The sequence below is a fragment of the Crocodylus porosus genome, unplaced genomic scaffold (assembly GCF_001723895.1).
Source record: "Crocodylus porosus isolate Cpor-Errol unplaced genomic scaffold, CroPor_comp1, whole genome shotgun sequence".
NCBI classification, from domain to species: Eukaryota; Metazoa; Chordata; order Crocodylia; family Crocodylidae; genus Crocodylus; species Crocodylus porosus.
The window spans coordinates 4368927-4388882 of NW_017728911.1; the positions used below are offsets into that span (position 1 = coordinate 4368927).

At 48.5% G+C, this 19956-nt stretch overlaps 1 protein-coding gene across 1 annotated transcript in view; it reads left to right on the forward strand.

Moving 5' to 3' along the window:
• Window positions 1-3147: 3147 nt before the first annotated feature.
• LOC109308743 (myosin-11) overlaps window positions 3148-19956 on the forward strand; it is a 28606-nt gene continuing 11797 nt past the window's right edge. The window contains exons 1-12 of the mRNA XM_019533148.1: window positions 3148-3242; window positions 4184-4603; window positions 5087-5238; window positions 6907-7219; window positions 8232-8329; window positions 10091-10181; window positions 12627-12752; window positions 13558-13683; window positions 15272-15376; window positions 15571-15759; window positions 16673-16887; window positions 17448-17676. Of these exons, the coding sequence (XP_019388693.1) occupies window positions 4379-4603; window positions 5087-5238; window positions 6907-7219; window positions 8232-8329; window positions 10091-10181; window positions 12627-12752; window positions 13558-13683; window positions 15272-15376; window positions 15571-15759; window positions 16673-16887; window positions 17448-17676 (1869 nt within the window). The 5' untranslated portion in view covers window positions 3148-3242; window positions 4184-4378. The remainder of the gene's footprint in view (window positions 3243-4183; window positions 4604-5086; window positions 5239-6906; window positions 7220-8231; window positions 8330-10090; window positions 10182-12626; window positions 12753-13557; window positions 13684-15271; window positions 15377-15570; window positions 15760-16672; window positions 16888-17447; window positions 17677-19956) is intronic.

Consider the following 19956-nt stretch of genomic DNA (forward strand, 5'->3'; position numbering starts at 1 on the left):
TCAGGGATCCATGAAGGCTCAAGCTGGCTGGCTTCAGCACAGCTTCACTTTGCATTAGCAAAGAAACCCTCCCTCTCACTCCAGTTTACGCCCCTAGATTTCTCACTACATCATTTTCTTCTCAGTTCAAGAAACTAATTTGGTACGGCTGGAAACTTAATATGTATTTATTGCCTTTTCCAAAACAATGAAACTTCCTTTGGTAATGTTCACGTGATATTGTGGCTATGCTTTGCCAGGAAATATGAGGAAGGCTACCCAAAAGCTCATCTAAGTCTATCCTAACCATGAAGTTGATCCATTTTTGATGAGTTTTTGCTGTAGAGCACCCAGGGCTAAAGGCTGGCATGCCATTCTGGCACCATGTTACCCAGCTTTCCTTTGGCAGGCAACCTTCTTTGGGTAGATGTGATTTTTTTTTATTAGACCAACTGAGTAGTTGGGGTGAAGTTCTTTTTTTAGATACCTTTTATTAGACTAACTGTTAATAAATTTAAACCAATTTTATTATCTTTTATTATTTTAGATAACTTTTATTAGACCAACTGAGTAGCTGGAAAAAAGAACTTTTTTTCCAGCTACTCAGTTGGTCTAATAAAAGGTATTACATCTATCCAAAGAAGTTGCCTGCCTATGTCCTTTGACCAACACAGCTACAACCAAAAACCCCGCCACCTTTTCTTCTGCATTTGCATAGCCATGGCTCTTCACGCTCCCTTCTAACAGTATTAGCATTTTCATTGTTTTGCTGTGATTTCCTCTGTCTTTCTCAAATCATGGCTTCTTGGGATTATCAGGCTTGTACCTAATAAAACATTTCATCACCTATTGCAGGGGTGGCCAAAATGCAGTGTGTGCCACAAGAAACACAGGCAGCCTCTGTGTATGGCATGTGGTGGAGGGGACAAGCAGCACAGTGACAGATAGAGCAGAAAGCAGAGCATGAGGCAGAGGAAGGAGATTGGGGTGGTACTCAGGTTTGAGGCTAATTTGTAGCATGCCTGCCAAAAACGTTGGCCCCCACTGACCTGTTGCATTGCATTTAATCATTCCTACAGTCACCGAAGAGACAGCAATAGCAAACCATAACCAAGCTGTGCTGGGTTACTTCTTCCAGGGAGTTGTTTTACTAAAGATAGTTTGCTTCTTTCACCCATGAAAGGGACTCTTCGCTCTTGGCTTGGCTGTTAACGTAATAATGCATGTGCCAATTCAGAGTCTCGGTTTTGGCCTCCATTGTAGACAAGTGTAGATGATCTAACTTGCCTGCAGCACTGGGTTCCTATGGTATGTAATTGTTGGGATTTTGCTCTCCCTGGCCACTTTGAGCTGCTCCCCCCACACACACACTTTCTCCCCTGCCAAAAACCACCCTCCCCTGGTGTCTGCTATGCCATGGCTTATATGAGTGGGCCACAAACTCCCCCCCTGTTTTGAAAATCCCCTGCACTGTGGTTTCATGCAGCCATGTGGCAGGCGGACTCCCTCTATCAGAGAGCCTTTGGTGTTGTAGATATTCCTTGGAGAGGAACAGGACACACTGCCTCTTATCTGCAGCACAGGCTTGCATTCCTCTAACTGCACTCACCAGATAATTGGTGTTGCCAAGTCTTGTGATCTAGCCACCAGTCTTGCAACATTAGGTATCTGCTTAAAGCCCCCAGCTCCCCGAGACATGAGATTAAATTAGCTTGCTTTTTTTTAAGGAAGTTTTTAGCACCTTGGTTGTAGAGAAAACCGTGAAAACATGACCCTTGAGTTCTGAAAAACTGTAAGGCAGAAGAAAGAAGCTTCTCTCACTTTTCTTTTTATATATACAGATAGATAGATAGTGTGTGTGTGTGTAAATCTCACAATATTTAGAACTGACTTGTGATTTTTTTTTAACACTTAGGTTTAGCAGCTTTTATCCATGGGTCTGGCAACTCCTACCAAAAATAGCCAATTCAGAGAAGGGGATGGATGCTGGACATTCAGGAGAAGGAGGTGGATTCCTCCCAATGAAGTCAGTCCTCCCCCTTGAGTGCAAATGTGTCTATGAAAACACTCACAAAGGTATAAGTGGATGCCAACTATTAATAGCCAACGAGTCATGTATGGTATGTGAGAGAGATCTGATGGAAACACTGGAAGGTTTCTGAAGGTGAGGAATGAAGGAGTGCTAATGTCTGTAGCATAACGTACCGAACAAAGCAGCAGGGGAAAGACACTGAAACACGCAGCTGCAAACAACCCCAGCCTGTGGCAAGAAAACTGCTGTGTGATACACAAGATTTTCCACTTGTTGCATTTCAAGACAAGAAGGAATAAAGCACTGAGGGGCAAACTGAAGCGGCTTAAATATTATTTTCTTTATAATTAATATTCAAATGGGAAGTCGCTGTCTCTCCCAGCCCTGTCACTGTCCTGTGATGGGATTTTAGGCAAGTCAGTTTATTCCTCTGTATTTTTTTTCCACTTCCACCTTTTGTGTGTCTTGTCTGACTGGATTGTGGGCTGTTTGTGGCTGCCAGCTCTGTCTGTTCCTGTATCCCTCCCAGCACCTTAAAAGCACGAAGTTGAAGGAATATGGATCTGTTTGTTTGAAGAACATAATTACTGCGGGAAGCAGAAAAATGGGTTCTGCGGTTGTGCTGAGAGGGCTGAGTTCAGCAATGGGGTGGGCTTGGCTGATAGATCTGGCTAGATGCAGACCCTATGCCAATACTATGCCTTGCTACTATTGACAGAGACTCTGCAAAACACAGATCCACTGGGCCTGGTGGATGCCAGCCTCTCCTGTGTAGGAACTCAGTGGGTCACAACGACCCCACTAGTACCCAGCTAGTGGAAGGGGAGGGCTGGGTGCTTCCCTGCTTGCTGCAGTTTTACTTTTGTTCCTGGAGAAATGTAAGGGGCAGACGAGAGGACCCGGGTGTGTGCAGCTTCTCTGAACAGGACAAGGCAAGGCTTGCTTTGATCCCAGTGAGTAACTCCCCAAAGGCTGGTTCCCCATCCTGCCCCTTCCACCCCTCTTCCACTGGCAGCCACCTGCATTTCACAATCTCAGTCAGTCTATCAGGAGAGGGGAAATGGGCACTTTGAGGCTTGTTGCCTGCTCGGTTGCTGTGGCAGCAGCAGTCCTGTGTTCCCTGGCTTGGGCAGACATAGTGCATGCAGCAGCTCAGCACAAGGACTAGACTCCCAGGAGAGCTGATCTCTAGGGATCTCTGAGGAGCTGTGGGGGGGGCACTCACTGACAGGTAAGTGGATTTAAGCTCTGCTCCTCTCACCAGCCCCAGAGTTGCTGCTATCCAGAGCCTGGAGCAGGTGGACACAGCTTGGGGCTTTTCCACTTTGCACTCACTAGGGAATTGTGGCACTTCCTATTGAATGCCCTGTGCTGGCAAACACAAGCCTTTTGGAACAGAGATGGGGGAGACCAGCGTGGATCAAACGGTGTTTTGGGGTGGGAGGAAAGGTTTGTCCTTTGGATTCTCCCCATTTGAGGATCAGGTGTTGCAGAGAAATTCACATAGACTCCTTTACCGACTGCTTAGCACCTCCAAGTTCACGATCAGAGTCTCAAGCAACAATGGCAGCAATGTTTCATGCCCACAGTTCTGTTCACAGCAGGCTCAACCAGCTAGGGACTTAGCTGCTGCAGCTCTTTATGCTCCTGCCATCCCCGTAGGAGGAAAGAGCAGCCTTCAGCCTTGTCACTGAGGTAGGACATAAGTGTTCCTAGTTTTGATCTTATTCAGGCAGTCACCACAGTAAGCAGAGATGACAGCCAAGGAGGGTGGAAACGAGAAATGTCTGTGTTTGTCTGCATGGGCAGTTATACCAAGCTCATCACTGTGGTCTCTGAAAAGACAAAGGCAGGGGTTCCCAATGGGCCAAAACCATCAGTGAGGGTCACACATTCATGTAAGAGAGGGAGATTGCAAACTCCCTCCCATTCCTCCTCTCCAGTCATCTAACCAAGCAGATCTGCTCAGCTGGGCACAGCTGGGTCCTCCTTAGATGCTAGGAGCTGCCTCGGCTTATTGTGTCGATTGCCACAGCACTGTGGGAAGTGGAATGGAGGATTATGGAGTAGCCTGGTGGCAAGTGATTGAGAAAAGGGGCCATGGGTAAGATACTGAGTGGGAATTCCCATTGTGGGTGTGCTTTGACCTTTTTTGTTGCCCTTGGTTGACAGGCCCTTGGTGCTTCACACCACAGCTGGATACCATCTCCTCCCAGTGCCATGAAGCTAGATCTGTGACACTTCCCTTGGAAGCTCCAGGGAAGCAGCACCAGGTCCCATGACAAGGGAAGTAGTTTCTGAGACTCTGCTGCCCTGATGATCATTTGGGGAAGTTGTTCCCTGTTCCACTGCACCACAAGGCCATAAATGTCCCACCAGAAGTGGACCAGCTTTTCTAGCTTGCCAGCCCAGTACAGCAGTGATGGATGCTTCCAGTTCAGTACTGACTTGGGGTTCTTGGGCTGGACTGGCAAGAGCCTTGAGAGACACAGGAGACGTCCACGAACATCTCCACCCTCCTCCATGTTGGAACTGGAAAGAAGCTACATTGACAGCTGCCCACTCTTGGGCAAGGCCCCGTTCCAAGCAGAGGTAATGGGACTAGGCTGACGTCTCTGCTCGGGGTGCCAAAGCCAGGCAGTTCACTCTGGGGCTTCATAATATCTTCTGGTGGGGTCATTCTCCACTCCTTAGCCTTCTGCTTATCACACTGTGGCCCCTTATGTCCCATTGGCTGGTCTAAGAAGTGGAGCAATATACCCGCACCCTCCTGATCTCCCACCTGGCATAACGACACTAGGTATCACCTCTGACACACCTAAGTGGTCCTCTCCCCACGCGGATGCTTTGTTCAAGCACTGAACAGCCAGGATTGTTTGTGGGGTGGTCATGACTCTTCCTATGATTCTTGTATTTGGTCAGATAGTCATGCCTGTGAGGACATTAACGGGGCGATTCCAGTGTTGATGGGACGAGTGAAGGGAAGAGGAAGAGTATATGTCAAAGTAGGGGCTGGGGACAAAAATAAATCACCTCTGTCCTTCACATCAGTGGTCTCTTCCTTATCTCATTCAGAACTCTCTTCATGGGACACAAGGATCTCTGGAGCCCAACCCCTCACACAACCCCTGGAAAGTGAACAGCAGGGGCTTTCTCAGCCCCCAGCTTGTTGAACGAGCCAGGTCCACGAGCCCCCTGCGAGGGATCCACTCTATCAATAGTGGGATGTAAGTTCATCTTCCAGAATGCTTGGGACAGAATGACCTGGGGTCAGGGGGGAATCAGCTGGACATATCCCTGACTTTGCAGGTGACAGACTTCCTGGATGAGATGGTTTGGAAGGAACCTCTCCTATGGAAATACAATATATATGTTCCAATAGGTTTTAGAAAGGAAGGAAGATCAATGAACACCCTGTACAGCTCCTTTTTTTGAGCAGAGTAACCACGTGAACTCTCTGATGCAGTGCAGTGTTGGAGCAAACGGTTTATTTCATTTCCAAAAGGTTCAGATGCTCGCAACTGCACAAGCACCACCAGCAGTCCTATTTGTAAGATAAGACAGTCAGGGCTATTCATCCTCCAGCTTTGGAGCAGCAGCTGATCACCAGTTGTAGCCAGGAAAAAAAACCCTGGGCAGGGTATAACATTGTGTTAATAAGTACTGTACTCAGAGAGGTCTTCCTCTTCCTCAGAAGCATCCAGCAGTGGCCAGTCTTCACTGCAGGGATCTAAACTAGATGCCTGTCCAAGACAGACTTTTCCAATATTCTTAATCACACAAGCAAGGCTGTGAATTAATAGGCAAAGATAGCACATATAAGATTTGTTTATATTGCACTAGCAATGAAGCATGACTGTTATTTTGGAGAGGCTGGTTTTGTTTACCCTAGTGCTGAGACATGCTGCGCATCTGCAGTCCCCATTAGTTTTACCAGGGGTTAAAGGTATTGTGCTCATCTCAGGATCAGGTTTTGACTATGGCCTGCATGCCCATTCTGGTTCTGCCATCTCCTATAAATAGAGAAGATGGTGTTTCTGCTCAGACCTTTCAGATCCTACTATGGGATACAGGGGAAGTTGTAGTCCAGTAGATTCTGGGGCACCTTTGGGAACACAAACCTAGTCTTCTCTGCATTTGCCTGAGGATTGCCTGGAGGTATCAGATGTGGACTGTGAGCTTTCTGAACCTTTCCATGGAATGGGTTGAAGGATGTTGAATGTACAAGGAGACATTTCCTTCCAACTGCTTCTAGAAAATATGAGTGAAGTAAGAGCTAATGAAAACTAACAGGTTGCTGGGTTTTTAGTTGTAGCTGTGTTGGTCTAAGGACATAGACACTAGCAGGCAAGGTTCTTTGAGTAGACGCGATATCTTTTCTTAGACCAACTGAGTAGTTGGAAAAAAGTTCTTAGCAAACTTTTGGGTGCAGTCACCCTTCTTCAGGCACAGAAGGTCTCTGCTGTTCTGAGACTGTAAGGACAGTAAAGACTTCCTACGCATGAAGAAGGGTGACTGTGCCTGAAAGCTTGCTAAGAACTTGTTTCCAGCTACTCCATTGGTCTAATAAAAGGATATCACATCTACTTAACAAAACTTGCCTGCAAACTAACAGAACATTCATAGAGGTCTGAATAAAAAATGCTCCCTTCTCGATCATTCAGGTTCCATGAGGACAATACTTTCCTTGTTCTCCAATTGTCCAATGTCCAGATTCTCCTAGGAAAACATGGGGTAGGCAAGATGACAGTGCCAGAGGGTGAATTTTGATTGGTGGATTAGGGAAAGTCATTGTCATTCTTGAAGTCTTCTGTGAGCTCTTCACAAGGCTCTGACTTCCCAGGCTTTCTAGTCAGTCTCTAAAACATAAAGGTGGCCTCTCTTTTCTTTGGCAGATTTTTAACTAATGGTGTGGAACATGTCAGGAAACCTATAAGCCCACCAGTCAGAAGGAGGCATTCTCTGTCTCGTCTCCCAGATTGGGATACAGAAGAATATAACCCCTCGCAGTCACTGGCTCAAAGGGTGTGGAGTGGATCAGAACGGGACTTGCATCTGTCTTTACCAGCACAGAGGAAAGCTGAGCCAGGGCTCTCTCTTCAGAAGGCTCCCAGGGGTCTGCGGTGGCAGGAGGAAAAATTGGAGAAGTGGGATAAGGAACTGGCACTCAGCAGTGTGAAGTATGAGCTGCTTTCTCTTAAAAAGAAGGTAAATGAGTCTCTCCACAGTCTAGAGAACTTTGTAAGGACCTGCCTGGTCTGGACACAGGAGTAGTTCTAGGTCCCTGTCTTTCCAGACATCCACCTGCTTGATTTCAGTCAGGGCTACATGTGCCTTGGACCTCAACCAGCTCTGAGGTATACAGACATAGCACATTATGCCTGAGAGAGGGCCTGGGTTGGCCACTTATCTGTCCCCTTTGGTTGGACTTGGGCATTTTTGGGCATGAGGATGTCTCCAGTACAGCCGGGCATGATGGCACTGCTCACCCTCTCTATGCCAAACCCATGGAAGGACTTTCAGGACCATGGCCATCCCTAGGGGAGGGCAAATCGGGGTGACCACCTTGGGCTCTGCACTTTGGGGACCCCCGCGGTTGGTGCCGTATAGGCCCCGCTGTGGCCGCTACTCACTGCCGCTGCTAAGAGCTGCCGGCTCTGCCACCGCTGCCGAGCGCTGCCAGCTCCAGCCACTCGCCACCTTCCCCACCCCCACGGGCCCTGCACAGGCTGATATGCCCCAAGCCCCACACGCCCCTAGGGACGGCTCTGCTTAGGACACATCTGACGAGCCTGGGAGGTGGCATAGAGCCACCAAGGCACAAGATCTATCCATTTGCTCCATAAGTGACCAAGTGGAGTGCTGTGGGGCATGCCTAAGGGTTTGCTATTTGCCAGTCTTAGGTGTGCAGGGCAGGGCTTGTTTCCCCATGGTAGCTCCAGGCTTGGGAAGGAGGTTGTGTAGCCTAGCCATGACCTCAGTGACTCTACTAAGCTTTGGACCAGGTCATCTCTTTAGTGAGCTGCAAACTGTAGCAAGTCTTCTAAGGCATTAGGACTTAGTGGAGCAGCTCCTCGTTTCTATCCAGTCTCTATCATAGAGAACAGAGGTTGAGCCTCCCTAGGCCTTGTGCTCTGCCAGGGTTAGTATAAAACCCTGTTTCTGGGGGAGCAAACTCTGTTGAGCTTTGAATTCTTCTCTGACCTGGTCTCTCCCATAGCAGATGGAGAGGTCCCTGGCTCAGCTAGAGAAAGAAAAGAACTGGCTGGAGCTGTCTCGCTACGAAGACAAGAGGCAGAGCGGGGACCTGCGTGAAAAGTGAGTGGACTGGGCTGGGCGGTAAAACGGCTTGGGTTAGTGATTCTAGGCCAAGGACATGTAGGATTCAGGCAGCTGGGACAAGAGACAGAGAGGCGGTATTTCCAGGGAGGATCGGTTCGCAACACAAGGAGCTCCCTGTGTAACCTGGGAAACTGCTGCAACCTGATGAAAGCTGGGGAGCCAGAGTGGGTTCTTCAAAGGAGCCTAAGAGAATTGGACACCTACATTCAGTGGGAGTTTGGTACCTCTCTCTCTCCTTTTGGCACCTACCTACCACCTACTTCCCTAGGTCTTGTAGCAAGCACTATACTATCTATCCTCTTTAGTTCCTGACAGCATTAGTGGGGCAGCAGTGATGGAAAAGCACCACTCAGATCATTGGGAGAGCTCTGGTGGCCACACAGGATGGTGGCACTCAGGCTCGTATGATAAATAAAAGGTAGTAGCAGTTTACTGGGGACTGTCTGACATCTGAATTGCTGATTGGGGTAATGCTTGTGTCTCCTGATGCTTGAGACCAGCAGCTCAGAGGCAGAGAGCCACGAGGCACAGAGATCCAATCCAGTCTCAGTCAGTAAGGAGTGACTAAGAGTCATTTCTATAGAGATGGTCTCCATCAATTTCCAAGGGGACAGGTACCTCCATCAGTAATGCCACCTGTGAGTTTGGCAGTGTCTGGCAGCTGGGCACTTCTCACAAGCCTTGAATTCACCACATTAACCCTGTGCTTATTCCTCTGGGTGCATTAGGGGAAAGGGCTGGAGTAGAGGTGGGAGCTAGTGGGGGCATCTACAGAAGATGCTATATTGCCATAGCAACGAGCTGTTGCGACATATCTCGTTGCTACAGTGACGTAGCATAAGTGGGCACGAACCACAATGAGCTACTGCACAATAGTTCATTGCTACTGGGCAGTAGGGTCAGAAATGACCTGTGTGCTGCTGGGACTGCGCAGTACCAACTGTGCAGTGAGGCACACGTGTAAACACACCCAGTGGGTGACAGAGGCTGGGAGTGAACATGGGGCTCTGAGCAAGATGGTAGTTTGGGGTCTTTTTAGAAGGGGCACAGGGAAGGGATGCACAGAACAGCATTTCTCAACCCATGTGTAGCCACCCAAAAGTGAGTTGCGAGAATATTTCAAAAGGTCACAAGTGGGGGAAGGGGCAGGGGGGAGCTTGTGGTCAGACTGGCAACATCAGGCCTGGTGCCTGTGCTTGTGGGGGCAAGGCAGCTGGGAGACGCTGCTTGGGAGGCAGGAGGGACCATGACCAGGCTGCCTGGTGCAGTGCAGAAGCCCCAGCCCAGGGCAGGTTTGCCACAGGCCTCCCCTCCTCCCTCCAGCCTGTGTCACTACTCCCTACTGTGAGCCAGAGCCACCTCAGTCACTCCTGGAGGGAGCTGGGGGGGAGGGGGAGGGTGGCAGGGAGCTGTGGGTTGGGAGTGAGGGGCCTGAGGGGACAGGGGACTGTGGGTCAGGCATTGGCAGGGCCAGGCAGGGGGCGGGTTGGGACAAGCCACCGATTTTGGCAAATGGGTCCCAGTACAAAAAAGGTTGAGAACCACTGGCATAGAAGAACAAGGGTTCAGATGGAGCATGAGAGCTGTCGAGAGTCAGATGTAAGAAGTGTCCTGATAGGGGAATGGGTGGAGACGAAACATATAGAAGGGCACAGGGAGAATTGGGGCGGGAGCAATGGAATAGCATAGTTTGTTTGTGTTTGCACACGTGTGCGCCAATGTTTACATGTCTTCTAGGATCCTTCATTTGGAGATGGAGATGGCGAAGGCCAAAACCTGCTTGGGCAGAATGAGGTGCTGCTCGGTCTTGCCAACTCCCCGCTCTGCGGTAAGGAAGGCCTGGGCATGGTGCCTGGACTATGCCTAAAAAGGCCAGCAAAGGCACTGAACATAGCAGGATCTGGGGAGTGGCAGATGAAATCACATTCAGTGAAGACACTAGCACTGGCATGGGGCCACAGGGCTTAGCACCACAATCATTAGAGAAATGAAGACTCCAGGAAGGGACAGCACTTGGGGCTATATGCAGTATCCAGTATAGAATTGATCCCAGGCTGGAGCTGCACAGGGGGGAATGCAGTTTCTCTAGGCACTTGGGCTGCTTTAAAGGGCTAATATTTGGGGTCCAGTTCCCATGCCACACAGGGTTAGAGAAGCCTGTAGAGCAGTCAACCTATGCACTTGGTGATTGGTCTCAGACTCTGTTACCAGGCTCAGGATGCTTTGACACTTGCCATCCTGAGGCAGCAAACTATAACAAGGTCAGATATCATTAGGGAACACTCATGAGCTAAATATAGTGCAGAGCTAGGGTGGGGAGACCAGTGACCATGAAGATCCCAAAGAGCTCTGTGATCTAGTCCGAGATCCTAAGGGCAGCTTGGGCCCTTGGTCTTGCATGGGTATGTAGTGTGGGGACAAAAAGGCTAAAAACAGGCATTGGTTTTATCCAAGATCTGATTGTCTGGGGCTTTGACTCACATAAAAACAGGTGGGGGAGGTGGTGGGGCTTGTCCACTCAGAGAGCTTAAATGGCTGTTAACTCAACTTAGCCCTGATTGTCCTGGGAAAAAAGTGTTTTCTGGGTGCTTCACAGGTGCTTAAAGTGGGACAATGGGCTGGTACTCTGGCTAAAAACAGATGTAGGATTTTTCCAAGACAAAGCCTTTTATTTTGGAACCCTACAGACATTCAAGCCCATTGTCCCACTTTAAGTACCTGTGAAGCATGAAGCACCGTGATAACACTTTTCCCAGGAGAATCGGAAATTCCAGTTAATTGCCATTCAAGCTGTGTGCGTAAAGGATTTTTGTCCTCCCCCTCCACCACCTTTGAGAGTTCAAAGCCCAGGACAATCAGACCTGAAGGATCCCAGGATAAAAGGCTTTATCTCAGGAGAAATCCAACATCTAATTTTTAAGTAAAGAGCCACTTGCTGCATCCCAGTCTCCAGTGCTAGAAGAGTCGGTGTGCCCAGGAGACATGCCACTGTGAAGGGGATGGAGGAGGGATGGTGCCATGGCCAGCTGCAGGGAGGGTATATCATGGACATTTCAGTGGGGCCATTGTTCCTCCTCCTTCGTAGCTCCACGTTCTCTGGGGATCTATAGCTCACTGTCACCTGAAGAAGGGTGTTTGTACTGAAAGCTTACAAAGAACACATTTGCCAACTATTTAGTTGGTCTAATATAAATATCACATTTACCCAGAGAATTGTGTCACCCTTAATGTGGGGCAGTGGGTAACTGGCACAAGCTGGCCTGTAATGTGAGAGCACAATAGATACACTTCAGGCAGGCAGGCAGGTGTGTGTGCGCATGCGTACGCGGACACACACTCTTTCTCTCTCTCTCACTTTGGCATGTGATTGAGGCTGGTCATATTACCTATTACAAGCAGCATTTGTTAGGGACTTGGCTTTCTTGTGGCTAGCTGATCAAAGTATTACCAACCCCTACATTATAAATCAGGAGATATCTTTTAAAGAGAAAAAGTAATATCTGAGTTCTTTTCATTTCCCTTTTAGTTTCACAGCCTTTTGATCCCATGTGGGTGCCATTGTGCAGCTTTTCTTTGCTGCAATGAGTGCTGGATTTTTTTTTTGATGAAACCTAGGATTCTCCTGAAATCACATGAATCCTGCAGTTGGAGCTTTTAGAAAAGCACCCAATATATCCTGAGACTCGAGATAAAATCCCAAGTAACATCCATCTTCCCAATCTGATTCTCATTCCTGGGAATAAAGATTTGCCTAATAATTTCCAACCTAGTGGTAGGCTTCTGTCTCAGTCTGTTCACTCTGAGAACAAGTCTGCAAGATATCATCCGTCACCTGAATCACATGGTGTGGATTCCTCCACTTGATTGGTTGCTAGATTTTTTTTTCCAGTGGGAGACTGATGAACACTAATAGTGTGCTCTCATGGCAGATTGCTGGTGTTAATATCTGTGAAATGATCAGATGTTATCACTGTTTCACTAATCCTTGGCAGTCGTGCAAATGCTTGTCAATAGTGAATCAACAACAAGCAGAATGAGCTGAGTGAAGGAATAGGTGAGATTTTCTGCCTTGTGTTCAAATTGGTTGAATGTGAATTAAAATCAATAAGTCATTGTGAATAGGTCAGAAAGCCAAACTGGGGGCTTTCACAGAGATAAGTATTTGCAGAGCTAGCTGGTTGGTGTTTGCCCATTCCTACGTGTGCTGTTGGGCCATCAATGACTTGGGTGGCACATCACAGCTGGTTGGGGTACCTTCTGTGTTGATCCATAGGGAAGGGAGGAGCAAAGCCAAGAAATGACAGCTCTTCAAGAAACCCCGAGTGACTTTCAGGACCAACTGAAGGACTTGGAGGCAGAGCAAGAGGAAATGGCCCTGCAACTGAGCTCCACCAAAGAAGTTAGTCCCTTGATCTTGTCCTACATGCCCCCCTGCTTTTGGAAAGGACTTGCCTATTTAGGATCCACCTGCAATAAATCCATGGGTCAGAGATAACAGATCTGGTTATCCTGAACCTCGTATGTGGGAAGCCTGGGCTGGGAATCACCCGCATCAGCTTCCAAAATGCAGGCTGCTTGAATTCCAGGTGATCCACCTTTAAGTAGGAGCAAGGAATCACTGAAGAGCAATAGAAGTACTTGCTCAGGCACACAAAACCAGGATGCCCCAGGCCATGCTGTCACATGCATCCAGTCCTATCCATTCACTTTTATGTCATCCTCACACACAGCTCTTAGGCCCCACTTCCTGGGTGATGGGTGGCCCTCTAAGAGTAATTACCCCATAATTCAGACATTTGTTACTAGTTCCTTTGGCCAACCTCTGGCTAATTGTGCTTGTGCATCATGAGGTTTTCAGCTGGAGGATGCACACTCTTCCCCCAACCTCAGTCTCCTTCCTTCCCTGCTCAGGTACCTGAGCTCTTTGCAGCTCTCTTGAAGAGCCTGCATGTCCTTTCCTTGGCTTCTAGCATCCTGCTGTTCTCCTAGCAGCTGGGTGCACTCCATCTCCAGAGCCTGGATCTGGTTGGTGAGGATCTTGGTCCCTGGAAGCTGAACAAGGAGCTGCCTGCTTTCATACTTGGCTGCTCAGACCCTCTGCCAGCTTCTTTCCAGGAGGGGACTCCATTACCCTCAGAATTCATATATTTGTATTGAGATAACATACCTCCTTTAGAGTCTCTGTGCTATCTTTTGGTTCCTAGGCTCAGCAGCTGGCTTTCAGTCAGACCAGTGAGGCCAATCAGAGAGCAACAGACTTGTTCCAGGCAAACAAAACCCTGCATGAAGAAATCAGCCGACTCCAAGCAGCGTGCAGTAGCACCAGCCTGGTATGTAGATGGAGCAAATGCATGGCTTTGAGTAACAAGCCACTTCCAAGTTAATGGCCATTGGTAGGTTACAGAGAGGGGCTTCGTGTGGGGCAGATGAGTCATGGATGCAAGAAAAGCAAGATGTGATGGGTGTGTGAGAGAAGCAGAAGTCTTTGGACACACACGTCTAGGCGAATACAAGTATGATTCATAGCTTGGCCTGAATGTGTGTATTATACAATGAATTAGCTTAGGGCTTATGTGCTACCTGGTATGTCATGTACATAGGGTCATAGGAAAGGAGGGCTGGAGGGGACTTCAGGAGATCATCTAGTCCAGCCCAGGATCATCCCTAACTAAACCGTTCCAGCCAAGTCTATGTATAACCTGCTCTTGAAAATTTCCAGGGGTGGAGATTCCAGGGGTAGTGCCTGGCCACCTCATAGTCAGAAAGTTTTTCCTAATTTCCAAACTAAATGTCCTCTGCTGCAGTTTGAGGCTATTGTTCCTAGTCCTGTCTCCTATGGCCAGAGAGGATGGGCTATCTCCATGTACATGCACATACTACTATATTTTCGGTATGTCATCTTGTGGATGACTCAAGGAGAGGACACAAATCCTACTGCTATTGACCAGGCTTGAGTGAATGATAAATTTTGGGTTCAGCAGCTAAGGGTATGAACAGATTAAACATTTATATTAATTTAATCAGCATTACACTGGTGCAAGAAAGTAGTAAACAGATACACATATCTGTAAAGCATGGTGACTCTGAGCAAGCAAGTAGAGAACTAGCCATTAAAGAATCAGGACTCATTCTACTGCTGTATGTTACTGCTATTATGTTTAGCCTGTCTGCAACCATTGTGGCTTAGCAGTTTGCTGTTACCTGCTCATATGCTACCTAATGACAAGGTATCATAATACTTATCTACTGTGTGAACTACCTTGAGATACCAGTGAGATTCTGGATCCTGGTGTAGTTTACATCAGTATACAAACCCAATGTAAATTGCATTCAATACCTCTTCATCCTTTCCTGCTAAGACAGGACACCAAACGTTTGGTTATAAATGATATTGGGTAGACAGAAGAAACAATTTTTTGCCCCAAATTGAATCTTTCTTTTTTTTGTTTTCATGTTATTTAGCCTTTTTTATACACTTTTTAAAAAGAGTTAGTTTCCAAGCAAAGATATCCTTTAGAAATGAAAAGTTGCAGCATTTCACATAGAAAATGTTGCAAGAAGAAAAATGTTTGATCTTTTCTGAAATACTTTCTCCCTCCCCACCAACCACCAGTGGAGCTGTTTTGCCAAAGTATCCCTGAAATAGTTGCAAATAGTTTTGACCACTCTGAAACTACATTTTTGACCAGTTGACTATCCTCTGGGAAGTATTCACTTAGCTTTACTCCTGAAAGCTAAAGAAAATTTCTCCTTGGGATTAAGGGCTGTGAGAATGGAGAAGGTGGTCCACATTTTGATTCCCTGCTCTGAAGTTTTGTAAGGTGGGCACTGGGTAGCAGTAGAGGCCACTGAGTCCATGAACCTCTTCAGAGAGGCTAGTGTGTTTTTCTCACCCCAGTGTGTCATATTACTATGCAGGAGAAGGAGCTGCTGTCTTCCAAGGTAGTCAGGCTGGAGGAGAGAGTGTCTGAGCTGACAATGAAGCTAAAGCCTGCCTTGTCTGACAGGAACAGACTCCTGAAGGTACAAAGAAGGCTGTTGGGGATGAGAAAGGGTGGAAGAGTGGTGGTGAAGATGGGAAGTAGGGCACAGGAGAAGCAATGTTGTGGGAGAAGGAAGAGCATGGATACCATGGGTGTCAACATGGCCTGAACAGAGGCTGGTTGGAGAAGAGACAGGCTAGGATTTTGCATTGTCATGTGCTCCTTGGCTTCTAGGAGAAAGTAGAGCTGCATCAGCAGGTGCAGGCACTCACTCTGCAGCTGGAACATGCACAGAGGAGCCAAGAGGGGTTTAATGACCAAGTGTCAGACCTTCACGTGGAGCTGGTGAGCACTAAAGCCCAGGCCAACCGCCAGGACCAAGAGAAGGTCCGGATGAAGGAGGAGTTGGAGACCATCCAACAGGTAACTCTTGGAGTGACGAATGGACTCCATGGGCATCCCCTGGTGATGCTGACTCTGGGCTGGCCCCTCTTCTCTGTCACTGTTGCTTTCAAAGCCAATCCTCCTTTGGGAGTTAGGGGCACAAGGGACCCAGCCCAGCAAGAACAGGAACAATCTGTTTTAATCCAGTGGTTTCCTAAGACCTTCCTTTCCCTTTAACTGTTTGATTTATATTCCTGACCACTTCCCTTACCACACCACCAGTGCCCAGCCAAGGTAGAGTATTGGCCAGTGCTGATGCCCATCACTGCCCCCACTGGAGGTCTGTAGACCTTTTCCTCTCTAACAGTTTTATGAACTAGCAGAGACATTGCCAGAGCCAGAGCTAGAGCCCCTTGCCATCATCTCTGGCTGGTGATGTCCTTGTCCTCACTTCATTGCAGCTTGGTACCTATATCAGGCCTTGCAAGGAACTGGTATGAATCTCTGAGGCTCTATTTAGAGCACGTGGAAAATCTCCTAGGAGTTGTAACCCAAAGAAAACCTTCCACTGCCCCAGGCACCAGGAGCTGTAGAGGGGAAGGTTTCCTCTCTGATGGGGCTGAGGTGAGATGGAGGAGGTGCAAAGACCCTGTGGAGGGAGGAGGTCGCTGGGGAGGATGGTAGGTGCTTTGGATGTTCCTGGCTCTTTAATGCTCCCAGTCTGGGAGGGACAGGCCTGACCTCATGTCTGTGAAAGTCCCCTGGTCCCCCTGCTTTGGTAGGTCACTTGGTGCAAGCTTGTGTTGCATATCGGCCCCTGCCTTCTCATAACATTCGGCCATTTCTCTTGTGCTGGGTGGACATCACTGTGATGAATTCAGGTCTCAGCATGATGGCTGGTTTGAGGATGGGAGCTGTGCACATGGAGCATTATCTCATGGACTTCTTTCAGGAGAATGAGATGCTCTCCTCTGAGCTGGGTCAGAGCCGGCAGAGACTGGAAACTTCCCTGGATCGGCTCCATCAGCTGGAGGCTGAGAAGAAGATTTTCACCAACCAGATCCAGGCTCTGGAGATGGAGCGCACCCAGCTGCTCAGGGAGCAGCATGATGCTAGAGGCCAGGGAGAGGACATGCTGGGTCTTCAGGAGACCTGCAAAGATCTCAGGTACCTGAGTGGGGAAGGAAGGAGATTGAGGTTGGGGGAAGAGTGTGCATCTTCCAGCTGAAAACCTCATGATGCATCTCTGGTCTCCAGAGTTGGGGGCTTTATGGGCAAAGAAGGGTAAGGGGATGGGAAGGATAAGGGTTTCCTCCAGTCCGGGTGATGCACATTAAATGAATTGGCTTCCTATTTTTGGAGTCCAGCCCAGTCCCACTGTGTGCTGCCCAGCCCTGTTCACAAAGGCTATGCTCCAATGCTGAACAATATTATGTGATCCTCAGTGGCAACATGTGGTACCAGTTCTGGAGGAAACACTGATGGGGTGAGGAATTAACAGCTTGTGTCACTGGGACACTAACAGAAGGAGAGAGTGGTTTCCAGTTTGGATTTAGCATAGGAGGCAGTCCCAGGCACCAGGAGTTGCAGAGGAGAAGGTTTCCTCTCTGGTGGGGCTGAGATGAGATGGAGGAGGTGCAGAGATGACATGGAGGGAGGAGGTCCCTGGGGAGGATGGCAGGTGTCTTGGATGTTCCTGGCTCTTCAGTGCTCCTGTCATTTATCAGGACCTCACAGTCCCTGCTGCAGAGGGAGAAGGAGATGCTGCAGGCTCGCTGTGAGGAGCTGGAGGCTGCCCTGCAGCACAAGCAGGAAGAGATAGACTGCCAGCTGGCAGAACAGCAACAGGTTGCCCAGCACTGGAAGGACAGGTGGCACCAGGTGGCCGTGGCCCTGAAGACTAAAAAGGAGGAACTAGAGCACACACGCCATGAGCAACAGAGCCTGTCTGCCAAGGTGGGACATGGCCTGTGAGCCCCAGGCTGGCTGCTGTCCTCCTGCCTAGCCTGGCAGCCTCACCACTGCCCTGTGCACCCCCGCATCACCATGCCCACCCATCCTCTTTCTCCCTCTCTACATTGTGTCCCTCCAGTAGACTGACCAGCCCAGGAACTCATGGCTTCTCATAAGCTGTACCACCAAGTCACTTCATAACCATATCCCATCTCTTCCCCTCCCTGTGCCTCAGTATACCTGTCTGTACAGCAAAGCCAGGTGCCTGGAGGCATTGGGAAGGCTCATCAGCCAGTGCCTGTAAATCCCTCTGATTAGTTGCACTGGTTCGTAATGGCTAAATTCCCTACCCATCCATCCCTACGTGCATCATAACCCCTTTTCTTCCCACACCCCACCCCACACTCTTACCATGTTGCTACAGGAAACTGGGAAGCGCAGAGTTTTGTGGTATTTCTTTAGCAGGTGGAGGTGGGGGGAGTTGCCAGGCATTAATTAGGCCCCTGGAGGGTTGCAGTCAAGGGGAGCAGAGACATAGGCTGGTATCAGAATTCTCCCCTGATACGGGCTTGAGTGCTGGGGAAACATGCCAGCTTCTCTTGCTCGCGGGGGCAGAGCCTCAAGACAGCCCAGACTGACTATGGAGTGGGAGCAGGGCAAATGCTTAGAGACAAAGGATAGGCCTCAGTGGCAAAGCAAAGGACCTGGGAGCAGATGCCAAGCAGAGGCTGACAGCCCTGGAGACTGGCCACCTGGTTTTCCTTGCTGAGTTAAGTCAGTGCAGGAGGGGTGAGAAACTGGGCCCAGGCTGCCCCAGCAGCATGCCTACATCTCTACCCTGGAACAACTGCCTCTGTGGGGTGAAGTATCCAGGTTGTAACCATATTGGTCTAGAGGCAAAAGGGATCAAAACTCATGGCAGAGGTGATATCTTTTAGTAGACCAACTAGATATTTGCAAAAAAATTAAATCTTTATTTGCAAGCTTTCAGGCACAGGCATCCTTCATCAGGCATTGCAAAAGTTGTAAGAGTTCGCCTCGGTGGGGTGAGGGGATTTCAGTCTCCCTGACACATTAAATCCTTAGCCTCCCCACTGAGACTGCCAGCAAGGGGCAAAATTAGTGCAAAGGCCTGGTAGCAGGTTTTCTAGCTCCCCTGCTTCATTCAAGCCCCACAAAGAGATGGGAATGAATTTCAATCATGTCCCACCTGAGCTGGATTTGAGTAGGCCACATAAGCTTTCCCCATGCTCTACAAATAGCACCTGTATAATTGATCAATTTGATATCTAAACTGGTGCCAGCCAGTAATGGGGATGCCCTTTAGCCCCAGTTAATTACCTAAACTGCCTGAGGTGCAGCTATATTGGCTAATTATAAATTGATTTAAACTGGTACATTTTCTCTAGTACAAACAAGGACTTTGAGCAGAAAGTCTGTCTCCCCCACAGCCAGTTCCCAGAACTATCTAGCAAGTGACAGCTGTTTAAGCAAGGGTTAAACCAGTTTAAATTGGGTTTCCTGCAAGTTTGACTGGATTGATTTTAATTCACTTTAGTTCAGCTGGTACAGCTTCTCTAATACAGGCAAAACCTCAGGATTTGAGGCTAAGAAACCCAGACCAGTTTCCGGAACAACACAGCCTGTTTCAGAATCGTAGAAAATGAGGATGGATGGAAGGGACCTCAAGGGGTCATCTAGTCCAGCCCCTGCTCAAAGCAGGACCATCCCCAACTAGATCATCACAGGCAAATCTTTGTCTAGCTGGGTCTTCAAAACCTCCAAGGATGGAGACCATTATTCCCTGTTCTGTCATCTGCCACCACTCAGAACAGTCCAGCTCCATCCCCTTTGTAACCATGCTTCAGGTAGTTGAAGGCTGCTATTTAAACCTCCCTCAGTTCTCTCTTCTTCAAACTAAAAATAAGACCAGTTCCCTCAGCCTCTCCTTATAAGTTATGTTCCTCAGCCCCCTAACCATTTTCACTGCCCTCTCCTGGACTCTCTTCAATTTGCCGACATCCTTTCTGAAGTGGAGGACCCAAAACTGGACACACTACTCCAGATGTGGCCTTACCAGTGCAGAACAGAAGGGAATAATCACTTCCCTTGATCTACTGGCAATGCTCCTACAAATGCAGCCCAGTATGCTGTTAGCCTTTGCAACAAGGACTTACTGCTGGCTTGTATATGTTAGACACTAAGATGCCCAGCACCAGCATATCAAAGTGAGATGAGATGCTCCTTAAACAAACATTGAAGTGGGTGAGAGAGGAACAGAAC